The 13032-nt window shown below is 33.6% G+C and overlaps 1 protein-coding gene across 7 annotated transcripts in view; it reads left to right on the forward strand.

Moving 5' to 3' along the window:
* RFX3 (regulatory factor X3) overlaps positions 1-13032 on the forward strand; it is a 314889-nt gene that overhangs the window by 136046 nt on the left and 165811 nt on the right. For all 7 annotated transcript variants that reach the window (XR_004233321.1, XM_023497908.2, XM_031962220.1 and 4 more), the window contains one exon: positions 1906-2030. Coding sequence is in view for 6 of the 7 variants with exons in the window: in XM_031962220.1 (XP_031818080.1) it covers positions 1906-2030 (125 nt within the window). In the remaining variant the exon portion in view is untranslated. The remainder of the gene's footprint in view (positions 1-1905; positions 2031-13032) is intronic.

Raw genomic sequence — 13032 nt, forward strand, 5'->3', positions numbered from 1 at the left:
TATCAATCGTTCTTGCTTTTTATTCTTCTTGGGATGCTACTTCTGAATCTTGTTTTTTGCGTTTCACCTTGAAGAATTTATTGTGATTCCTATCATAACTAGCTAGTCATTATCTTTGTATTGTTCCATTCCTATCTCTGTATACTCTCTAAGACTGCAATTTAAAGGTGACTTGCCAATTACAATAGTAGAGGGGATTTCCTTGCTAGGTTTTCCCAAGAGCAATGCAATCAACCATACAGACCAAAAAAAAAAATTTCTTTTCTTATAATGTGGTTTAGTGCTAGCTATGTCCAGCATTTGCTTATAAATCAAAATATTCTTAATATAAAGAGATGAGCATTCTGAATAGTCTATAATCCTTTGGCTTCTTCCTCAAACCCAGGCCATTTTTTGCCAACATTTTGTTGCCCTTTGCTTGCCATTTCATTAAAATTACTGAGTATCAAAATACATGTTAACATGGTTTGTAGAATCTTAAAAAAATTTCCTTCTTCATCCTCTGCAGCACAAGTTAACAAATAATATTGTTATCTTTCCCATAATTCTTTTTGCTTATGTTTATTATGATTATTTTAAGACAAAATGACTGATTATTTCATGAAATTGCTGTTTCTTGTTACCCTTGGGAGACATGAAATCAACTCTAGTATTTCCTTTCTGTATTTTTCCAATTAGAACCCGTGAGCCATCTTTTAATTTAACTATAACTTACTTTTTGTCCATTTATCATAAGAATATCAATACTTATCTACTTGAGGTCTTTATAACTTGTCAGTTTGTTGGTAACTGGATAAAGATCTTACATTTAGAGCAGAGCTTTTTAAACTTTTTTTTAAACTTTCTAGTTATAGAATTTGATTTATTTATGAATTTGATTTCATGAATTAAATTCTTTGTCTTTAAAATAGAGATTAGAATCTAAAAAGACTATAGCATGCAAATCATGAGAGGTTGTTTGTATTGCTATTAAAATGGTTATGATTATTTTTTCTTCTAAAAATTAAATTAAAAAATTGACATTTACAGAAATTTTCAAAAATTTTAAACATGAACATAGTATCATATTTTTGTTCTGCCATAACTAAAAATTTGGTGTTTTTTTTTGTTTTTTTTTGTTTTTTTTGTTTTTTTTTTTTTTAGTAAAGAAAAACCATTTTAATCATAGGACCATAGATTTAGAACCTGAAGGGATCTTAAAGATAAATGATACTCCCTTCTTTTATAGAAAAGGAAACTGGACACAGAGAGGTGATGTGGTCCACTCAAGGTCACATCACTAGTAGTGAAATGACTGTGACTTTAAACCTAGATTCCTGGTTGGATGACCTTTTTGCTTCATTAATTTATCAATTTATATTCCTTCACTGACACTTCAAAAATATAAAACTCTCCCTATAAAGAGTGATTTGTTTCAGGTTACATTAGATTTGATTCAATGCTGTCTCCGAGAATTGGACACCCAAACTAACAGGAACATCTTGAAATGTCTCTTAGTCACAGCCTTCAATATAGTGTTATATTGCATTAGGTATGCCAGATTAATGATAATGTTTATTTGATTTGCTTTCATTTTACAATCTTCAGGCCCAGAAGAAGAGATTACATTTTAAAATGGTAGAGTGGCTATTTTTTATATTCTTTACAGAGTGATGAGCTGTCCATTGAAAATGGCATACCTAGCTCTGTCTAATCAAATGGCTTTTCACATTTCTATCTGGAGAGATAAAATGTTTTGTTTTTGTTTGTTTTGTTTTGTGTGTGTGTGTGTGTGTGTGTGTGTGTGTGTGTGTGTGTATGTTGGGTGAGTGTTAGAATGTGGATAAGTATTATGTGTTAAATATTAGAAGACAGTTTCATGAGGAAGGTTGTTTTAAACCTCATTTCTGATTTTGTTTTTTTCAGAAACCATCATGCAGACATCAGAGACTGGGTCGGATACAGGTTCGACAGTGACTTTACAGACATCTGTGGCTGGCCAAGCAGCAGTGCCCACCCAAGTAGTACAGCAAGTACCTGTACAGCAACAGGTAAACGTTGCTTTTCATTGCTCAAGCCATGCTGCTAATCCATGTAGCATTTGCTGTAATGTATCTTGAAATAGAGGGTTGCCAAATGAGTGCCGTTGAGAGCTGGGTAGACTTTCCTTATTTGGTGCTGAAGCAGGTACAGCCTCAAGGATTTTTTCTTAACCCATGCTTATTTCCTATCTTGGAGCTCTGAAACTTTAAAAACTAAAAAATATGTTGCAGTTGTTCTTTCAAAGGATAATTTTAGTAAACATGTTCAATCGTGTTTCGTATTCATGAAATGTTGAAGTTGTTGAAATTGAAGGGCAATTTTCTCTTTAGGATAGTTAGCATATGAATGGATGGACATTGCTTGTGAGCAAAGATTTTGTCTGTGCAGTGCTTAGCTAGAGGTCTTGGTTGTTATTTTGGCAAATGATGTTTAACATAAACAAAACTATCTCAGAAGCATATAGATTTGATTCATACTATTTTAAATGTGAGGCTACTTTTTAACTTTATAACTCTTATTATTTATCTTGACAATTTGAGTTTTTTCAAAGGTTCTGCCAAAAAAATGTCACTTATAAAAATTAACAGCTTTACATGTAGCTTTTTAATATTTTGGTATGTCATGTTGAAAAAATAAATGGGAAAATCCATGTAGACAGTATCAACTTGAATGTTTAATTTGTATATAATATTGCAGTATTATATGTAAATATAATTTAATGCTATGTTTATAATTGTAGATGTGTACTTAGGGGAAGAGTGGCATCTAGGTGGCATAATGGATAGAATGCCAGGCCTTGAAGTTACAATGACATGAATTCAAATCTGTCCTCAGATAGTTAATGGCTGTATGAATTTGTGCATCACCTTCAGTTCTTTATTTGTAAAATGAACTGGAGAAGGAAATGGCATACTACTCTAGTATCTTTCCCAAAAACCCCAAATGAAGTTATAGATTACTGAAACAATTCAGCAACAAAAGTTGAAGAAAATAAATTTTTTTCTACAGATGGTGAAAGTCTCAGAACCACCTTATCCTATTGATAGGAGTGGAGGGAAAGAGCGAAGAAGCATATGTTTAATTGTCTTAAGGAGAAAAGATTGCATTAGCATTGTCTTTACTTGATTGGGTTTTTTTAACCACTAAAGTCTTATACCTATTTAATTTCAATAAAGAACTTTTCTTTAAGACTTTCTTGAGAATACTAAAGGTCTTTAGCTTTTTTTGGTTTTTATTTTGTCTTCTTAATGTCAAAACTCTGAAAGAAAAAGTGGAGGTTAGGGACATAATATTGAACTAATTCAGAAGGGTGTGAATACTATTTAATCTTCTAAATAACAAGAGAAAAAAGATAGCCAGAAAAAAAAATAACCTTTAATTCTCATCTTTTGCAAAGGATAACAATTAAATGTATTTTTATTAACAAATTGTCAGATGTTATATCCCCTTTAGTTTATCATTCTTAATCTTTCCTCACTTTTCACTTTTGTTCTCTTTTTCAAAAATTATAATAAATTTTTATTTTGGTTGCTGAGTGTTCTACTAAGACCCTTAATTCAAATGTTGTTTCTGTACTGTGTTTTGCTGCTATGATATGGAATGACTGTGCTTATCTACCAAAATAAGTGTAGTAGGCACTTGACTTAAGAAACAAAACATGAAGTGGAGGAAGAGTGTTAATAACTGACTTTACAATTTCCATAAGGATAGCATGTATTATCTCATTTGAGCCTCTAACAACCCAATGACCTAGTTACTTATTGGTATCATTATGTCTATTTTATAGATAAAGAAAACATCATTCAGAGATGTCAGTTGATTTGCCCATGATCATATAACTATTAAATGTCAGAGTTGGAATTTCAACTTAATTTAGCATACTAAACGTGTCAACCACATGCCAAACACATACATGGATTAGTCTTTGAAATTAGATTTAAATGAGATTAGAAAATATTTAACAAAATAAATGAAAATGTTATGTTAATATGCGATTTTCTGAGTCAATATGTGAATGTATAGGGATTCTTATATATGGTTTAGTGGCCCCTGTTACCATTTGAATTTGATACCATCTCCTTATACTACAATATATTTGAGAACAAATAGACAACAGGAGCACTAATTATCTAAATTTGATACACCACATAGATTTAGATAAAGCTCCCTCCTTTTGCAAGTTATGATGCCTGGTTAGAGACAATCTTAATGGAGGAAAAAGGATATGAAACACAATTTTACCTAGTACAGTTCCATCTCATCTATAGTTTCTCATTAAAATAAAGGACTCTTCTCTATTATATTTCACATATGCTGCTAATATGAACTTTTTCTAGAGATTAGATTTTTATGCAGTTTTTCAGTCTTAATTTTGAAAAAATTTTCCTACTGTATTTTGCTATCCTTTTTTTCCCTAGTAAGTAACATATTTTAATTACCTTAGTGCCTTCAAAAGTACCCATGTAGATGTAAAATGTCTATTTGTGTCTCATGGGCCTTATACCATACTTACTATTGCACTATACTATATTGTACTATAGTACAATTGTACTAATTGTACATTAGCAATGTACAGTTGTCACTTTGAATTTTCAGGTCATAGGGTAATAGTTTCAAAACTACAAGAAATTGTCAGTAACTTCTATTGGATTTCAGAATGATCATGTTGCTCTCTACAAGTGATTCTTTGCATTCATTCTGATTCTCTTAGAATTGACTTGAAATTTACTTGATTCTATGTCCCCTCTGATCTTTCATACCAGGATGACACCATGTTTATTGTATCACTACTCTACTCAGAAACCTGAAGGGACTTTCTATTGGTGTATTCAATATTGTATATTGTCATTGCTATTAATAAGTGTTTTGGAATCCTGAATACCCAGAAACTTTTAAGAAAGCGGTATGCTGAATTACTACTTACTCTCAAATCCAGGTGACGAAAACTATTACAAAACATTACAAAAGAAAAAATTATTTTCTCCAACTTTTGTTGCTGAATTGTTTCAGTAGTCTATAACTTCATTTGGGGTTTTTGGGAAAGATACTAGAGTAGTATGCCATTTCCTTCTCCAGTTCATTTTACAGCTGTCATCTTGGCTTATAATTAGACCAAGAATTTAACTCTACTGGTAAGGTCACCCGCCTGATCACCAGGATATAATATAATAACTTATGTATTAGTAATGATTAATTTGACTAGGTTTAAAGAACTTAATCTAAAAAAAAAATCAAAATAAGCTAGATAATGGAGGGTTAGGAAATGAGGGAAGATGGTTTAGAGATGAAAAAGCCAGATGGACAGCCCTGCTAGAGAGCTTAGTTCCGCATAGGACTGCATGAGGACATTGAGCCACTAAGGAATGAGGAGATGGCAGTGTAACATCATGGAAAGAGCAGTTAGAAATTTTTGGTGTCAGGAGACAGGTTAAATTTAAATTGTTAAGCAAGTCATTCAATCTTCCTTGCCTCATTTCTTTCCTGTGTAAAATGAGATACTCTATAAGTCTCTTATATAAGAGAACCTCTAGGTATAGCCCAATGGAGGAAGAGCTTACTAAAGAGAAACACTGTTCACTTCTGTCATTTTCAGTAGGTCAGTTTCTGCCTATTTGCACATCTATATCAGGTACCTGTGCCAAGAAAAATGGAAGACCTACTTTTCTATCTAACTCCTCAGGAAGTTTTAGGGATCAGAACCAAAGTTATGCTGAAGGATCAGGACTACAAAATACTTCTCAGAGATCACTTTGAGATTTTCTTGAAGTCTTAAGGATAGTTTTAGATGTTTCCCAAAGCCTCATTTTTTGTATAAACTGTCCCCTGAATTGCCTAATGAAGAGAAGTTCTTAAGTGAAGACCAAGGTATATTTTCTCATTAATAAGAATGGATTTGCATTTTTATCAGGATTGGTACTAAATAAGTAAATCAACTTATGGGGTAGTATTTTCATTTTTAATATTGAGATAGCCTATGGGTATTATTTTAATTTTTAATATTGGGCCAGCCCATATGCATAATTAATTTTTCCCAGGTATATATTTCTATAAGAGCATTCATAAACTTCCTGTGTAGATCTTGGTAGAAAGAATCCTAGGTATTACTTTGCATAGAATTTCTCTTTCTATCCCTAATGGGTTTTGTTGGTAATGTGCAAAAATATTGATAGATTTATTTTATATCCTGCAACTTTGTAGAATTCATTAATTGCTTCAATTAATATTTGTTTGATTCTTTATTTTTCTAGATATACCATGATACTTTCTACAATATATGATAATTTTGTTTCCTTTTTGCTTGTCCTTATTCTCTCAATTTTTCCCTATCTTACTGCTATAGCTCAATTTTTTACCTCTGTTAAAATGTCATAAACTATTCATTCCTTATTTTTCTTCTCTTTTTTTCTGCCAAGAAGTTTAAAAATGAAAGAACAAAATGGATAATAAGGAATTAATATCCAAGATAAGTAGGGAGATACAGTAATAAGAGAGCCTTGTCCTTGATGACATCTGTTGACCAGGCCTTGATGAGCTATATCTGAGGACACTGAAAGAACTCATGTTTGGATTTGCTAAGGTACTCTCAGTGATCTTTGAAAGTTATAGAAAATGAGACAGTTGTTACAGTGCTGAAGAATATAAAATTTGTTGCAATTTTCCCCAAAAAACAGAGGAATGGAATAAAGTATGCAAAGCTTATTAGCTAGTGAGCTTGGTTTTAATTTCTGGCCAAATTTTAAGAACATATTTTTAAAGGAATAATCAATAAGCATCTGTAAAAAGAAAGTAGTGATCACAAAGAATTAAATGACTTAGATCAGAACCATATTACACAAGACTAACCTCATTTCCTTTTTTGACAGGGTCAAAATTATACTTTCAAATGAGAAGTGTCCATAGATGTAGTTTTACTTGGATTTTTAGCAAAGCATTTCATTGAGTCATTAAGCATTTTTTTTTGAATGAGCCTAGTATGAGTTGGGCATAGTGCTAGACTTGAGGTATATAAAAACAAAAACAAGATGTCCATGCCTTCAATAGCAGGAGATTATTTTCTACTGAATGTGGGAACAACCTGTTTACAGGTAAAAAAAAAAAAAATTCAAAATATATTCAAGACAAAAGCAAAGTAATTGAATAAGGAGGGTTGGAAATTTTTTTACTTGGGGGAAGCAGGAAACACCTTTTTAAGATGTGGCATTTGAGCTGAGCTTTGAAGGTAATGAGGTATTCCAAGAAGTGGAAGTAAGGAGGGGAAAGCATTTCAAGAAAGGGGGAGAATCTATGCAAAGACACAAAGGTGAGAGATAAAATATAGTTTACTGAAAACAACAAATCAGCCAGTTTTGCTGTAACTGAGTATGCAGTATGCATGAAGGGCAGGGTAATGTGTAATTACCCTGGAATGATAGATTGTAAAAGATTTGAAAGGTTTTTAAAGGCCAAAAAGAGACTTTGATATTTTATTCTATAGAAAAATAGAGAACTATTGGAACCTTTTGTGAAGGGAAGTGACATTATCTGATTTATGCTTTTAAAAATTACTCTTTTAGTAACTATGAAGAATGGATTAGACAGGAAAAAGGCTAGATATTGGGAAATGAATTAGGGAGCTATTCTAATAACTCGGGCAAAAGGTGATAAGGAACATTAAGGTGATTGTGGTATGCAAAGTCAAAGCAAGAACCAGTAAGACTTGGATACACATTGTATATGGGGAGGAAGGAGAGTGAAGAGGTAAAGAAGATTCAGAGGTTGCACACCTGGGTTTTTAAGATAATGATGTCTTTGAGAGAAATAAGAAAATTAGAAAGAGGGATTAGGCAAGAACAGTGATAAAGGTTTCAGACATGTTTAACATATGACAATTTTCTCATGTTGTTACTTTTACTTTTTACTAATGGAAAAATGTAGGCTCAAAAACTGTTGGGTGGATTCAGAAATAATTGAATGACCAAAACCAAAGAGGAACCATAGTGGTTCAATGTAACTTGGAAGAAAGGTCTGTAGGAATCTATACTTGGTTCTATCCTACTTAGCACTTTTTTTCCTATGATTTGAAAAAAAAATACATTAAAAAAAAAATAACAACCAGAATTAGGGAAATGATAGAACTGTGGTGGGCCTCAGGTTTTTCATCTTTAATGGGGATGGGATAGGGATGAACTAGATGGTCTCTGAGTGTAAGGTCACTTTCTAAGATACTACTGAACCTTAAGGCCCTTAGTTGCTTTACCAGTTAGATGATATATAATAGATAGAAATCTGAACCCACAGTCAAAAAGACCTGATTTCATATCCAGCCTCAGAAACTTACTAGTTGTGTAATCTTTCAAGGCAAATCACTTAATCTCTGTCTTCTCAGTTTCCTCAACTATAATCTTGGGATACTAATAGCATCTACTTCCCAATGTTGTGGGAATCATATGAGATAATACTTTTAAAGCACTTTACTCCACACTTGATTATAGTAGAGTACTTAATACATGTTTGTTTCCTTCTTCCTCACATCTCTTAGTAGGATTTACATATACATTGTCATGTTTAGCTTTGAGATTTTTAGGAACAACATTAATAAGCTAGAGAGCATTCAGAGGAGGTGAATACCATACCATTCTTGTTTATTGACATTATTGTCAATATTATTTAACGAAACTGGATCTGTCTAACCTGGAGAAAAGCAGGTAAGGGACATGGAAGTATCTTCAAGAATTTAAAGAGATATGATATGGAAGAGGTAAATTTATTCTGTTTGATCCCCAGAGATAGAATGTGAAACAGGGGAGAAAAGGTACAAAGAGACAAATTTGTTCTTAGTAAAAGGAAAAACTTCCTAATATTTAGAATTTTCCAAAAGTAAAAAAAAAAAAAAAAAAAAAAAAAAAAGGAATGGGTTTTCCCTCTCTCTCATTGGAGATCTTTAAGCAAAATTCAGTTGTTCTAGAAAAATTCTCATTCAGATAGACTTTGACAACAGATGACTTCTGAATTCCCTTCCTCTGAAATGTTCTCATTCTATGAAATGATATTTTTAATATACTTGTAAACTAAGTTTCCCTTATTGCTTTGATGTAGTGTTCTTCTTTTCTCAAAAATATGATGGTTCTTTGTGGAGCAGGTTTCTTGGGGGGCTTCTAGAGGCAGCCTTTGTTTCAGTTCAGAGTAATAATCACTTCAAATGCAGCCAGGAGTTAAAGTACAGTCCTTTATTGTCTCTTCCAAAATAGTCCAGTTAGTTTTCTTAGAGGCCTGTCTCCCTCCTTGGTTCCAAGAGCTCTTGCAGAGCTTGTCTTTTGCCTCTGTCAGCTTCAGCCTCCAGCTCTCTCTGAATCTTGGTTCTGAATCTTCTCAACTGAATCCTCCTTTCTCCATCATTCGAAGTCTCCTCCTCTTTCTGGAGGCTTCTAGCTTATATAAGCTCTCTAAAGTGTGACCTCTAATGTGTAAACTCCCTTAAAGGTATGAGCTCTAATGTGTGCATTCTCCCAAAGGTGTGAACTCCAAAGGTGTGAACCAATTACATAAGCATTGTTTCTATTAACTCCAGTGAGTTAACACTTTGTAAGGATTCTAACACTTTGAAATAATTTTTAAATTGACTTTAGAAAATTTAAACCAAGAATTATTTCCATCTCTTGACTTATAATTCACATTAAATGTAAATTCAAATTGTTCCAATTTCAAGTGATCTTACTACAACCTTCTCTTTTTTTTTCCTCCAAAAGACTACTAGTAAAAAACAATAGTTTGCAAAATAATACTAATAAGGCCTGAAGTATAGTTATGCAATGAGAAAACAATAAAAAGGATCATATGTAAAGTAAAAATCAGAATAAACAAATTGTTCTTATGAATACAATATCTATAATTTAGAATATGTAACAGAGCAAGTATATTAATATTGCTACTTTCTACTTGCTAGTTATTTTAAGTTTTTTCAAGGAAGAACAATAGCTAAAAATACAAGAATAAAACATCGTTCAATGTGTATTTAGCAATGGTAAAGTTGCATACATATTAAAGAGATAGTTTTCCACTATTGCAATAATTATTTTCACTATTCAGTAATGGGCGAATTTCTTGAGACAAAGTAAAAATAGTTATATTTGTTCAATAAGCCTTATCACTTTTTATCTATTAAAAGTTCAATATGTAATTTGTTTTCTTTTGTCTTTGTTTTACTTGTCACTGATTTCATAAGATTTTCCCACATTTTATTCATCATCATGAAAATCATACATCATTTAATGTTTAAATATACCCTTCAGAAAGAGTTCATTTTTCCAATTCTAATCTTGTTTATAGCTCATAGTTGTTTTTCCCCCTGAGACAATTGGGGTTAAGTGACTTGCCCAAGGTCACACAGGAAGTGTTAAGTGTCTGAGTTCACATTTGAGCTCAGGTCCTTCTGATTTCAGGGTTGGTGCTCTAAACACTGTCACCTAGATGCCCCAGCTCATAGGTTTTAAAAGATATTTAAATGAGGCAAGTTCCAGGAGCATTAAAGTATATATAGTTCTGTCTAGGATAATTTTCTTAAATGTTTTTTGACATGTGACATGGTACAAGAGTAACATGGTCAGAAATGTGTTTGGGGAATGTTAGCTTAGCTGGGTGGAAAACATTGCAGAAACAGGGAAGTATTGGAGTTAGAGACTTCCTTCTTTTGTGCAAGTCACTAAAAGTATTTAAACTTTGGTTTTCTGAACTTTAAAATAAGCTGTCTTCTATCAAATGAGTTCTAAGGTTCTTTCAGCATTTAATCCTACATTATATAATTACAGACCTTCTTTAATGGGAGGAGATGACATTTTGTGTAGGTGAAAAACTCTATCGAAATAACATCAGTTTGGCAAGAGACCAGTGATAATAAGTTTTAAATTAATAATGACCCTAGTTTTATTTTTCATGGTTATTTACAGACTGATCCTTCAATCCTTAGCAGTCACATATTTTATATTAATATTTATGAGTTGAGATAGTTTTTAAGGACCTTAAAATCCTCCCCAAATGTTTTCAATTCTAATTAATAAGAATTATATCCACTTGAACAATATTCTCTCTTTCCATGGCAGCATACTACATCTATTTGCTTTGTTTCTTGCAGGGGACAGCATTGCAGTCAAAGAAAGGCCATGCTGGTTAATAATAGAGTCCTTTGAGAGTTCCTTTGATTGGAGTAATGGTAGTTGTTAAATATTTATTGATTCCCTATGGTGTGTTAAACATTGAACAACCTGCATATACTATTGGATCAAAGCTAGATCAATAACATATTGAACAAGAGACTCCAGAAATGGAACCCCTGGTCAGTTTGGAGAGCTAAACACTAGACTGTGTGCTGATGGTTATTTTCTTTTTATCTTTCCCTTCTGTCCAGGGCCAAGAGGTTTGTTTTTCTGCTTTATCTTGGCCTTGATACAAATGAATAGAATTCTTTTCATTTAGGACTATTATTTCATATAATCAGCTGAAACAAAGACATTTTTCTATGTTTTGTTCTTCTTTGGGACTCTATTGCTATTGGCTTGTTTCCCTGAAGGGATAGTGTTCCCATAATTAAGACCATGGCTGACACACTATGAGATAGGGTTACATTTTAAATGAATTCTGTAGAGTACTTTTAAAAACAAAAGATAATGATTTTAGCTTTTGAAGAGCATATTCATTTTTAGAATCAGAGCTGCTAATTTTTAGCATCCACATAAAGGTGGAGTTTCAAGGAAACAAGATAACTAAAAATTGAAATATCACTACTGGGTAGATCTTATCTAAAGGCATTGCTGCTGACTGTCAATACAAATTAGCAATCTACTGTCAGTCCAGGATCAATGATGCTTAGAGTCATCAAAAAATTTTTTTTAACAATATTATATCTGGAATGGAATGCTAAGTGCTGAAGACCACATTTTAAGATGGATGCTAAGAAGGTCATACTCATAGAGAAGAAGATGACTAGAATAGAGAAGGGTCTGAATCTGTCTTAACAAGGAATAATTGGAAAAATTGTGTCCTGTTTGACACAGTTCCCTATGAAGCAAACGTATTGAAATAGGACTTGGATGTAGTAATTAGCCCTCTGTTAGGAGGATAGATAATGTGACTTCTAAGACCCCCTACTAACTCCACATTAGGTGATTCTGTAATTTAAAGTTATGTTAGAGGGGAGGAGCCAAGATGGCAAAGAAAGCACCACGTGACTTTCTAAGCTCCTCTCATGCCCTCACAACCAATTATTAAATTCAGCCTCAAAAATAGCACTTGACTGGTAAAACGAAGTTTAGAAGCACAACAACTCACCAGCTGAAGATAATCTGGAAGATCTCCAGGAAAGGTTTGTTCTGAAGGGCCAGGAACAAACCAGCACAGGCAGGGAGAAACTAGCATCTGGAGCAGACCAAGGGCAGGGGTGACCTCTAAGGTTAGAGATGTCTCTCCCATAGGCTAACTACTCTGCCTTGATTACAAAACAGTAAACCGGCAGAGAAATTAAAGCCAGGGCAGAGAGTACTCTAAAAAATGCCAGAACTTAACAGGATCTGGCTACACCCACCCAAAACTGGAAGTGAGGAACTCAGCACAGACCATAATACAGCTCTACAACTACATTCCACAGTATGGGCTTTCTCAGGGTAATCACAAATCTGCTCAGCAGGTGGTCACAGCCCAGGGCAGCCTCTAATATGCACAGTGAGGGGCTCAGCCTGGGGCAACAAACTTCTGCAGGGGGACTGTGCTTCCAGGGCAGAGACACTTCCGGTCTATGCTGAATTACTCTCTAGTTAGCTGCTAATACCCACAGCTCCCTGGTGGACTTTGGCCTGGGGTACTGACACTTTCACAGCTCAGCCTCTGGCCTCAGGGTAGTTGCTAATCTGCACAGTGGGGTTCTTCACTGGGCACTTCCATAGCTCAGCCATGCTAACCAGGCCTGAATCACTGCCAGTGGGGGAGGGGAACTTTTCCCCAGAGCACTCCCCTTTCTCGCTGCTTTTTGCAGGCTGTTTATAT

This window comes from Sarcophilus harrisii, chromosome 1, assembly GCF_902635505.1.
Source record: "Sarcophilus harrisii chromosome 1, mSarHar1.11, whole genome shotgun sequence".
Lineage (NCBI taxonomy): Eukaryota > Metazoa > Chordata > Mammalia > Dasyuromorphia > Dasyuridae > Sarcophilus > Sarcophilus harrisii.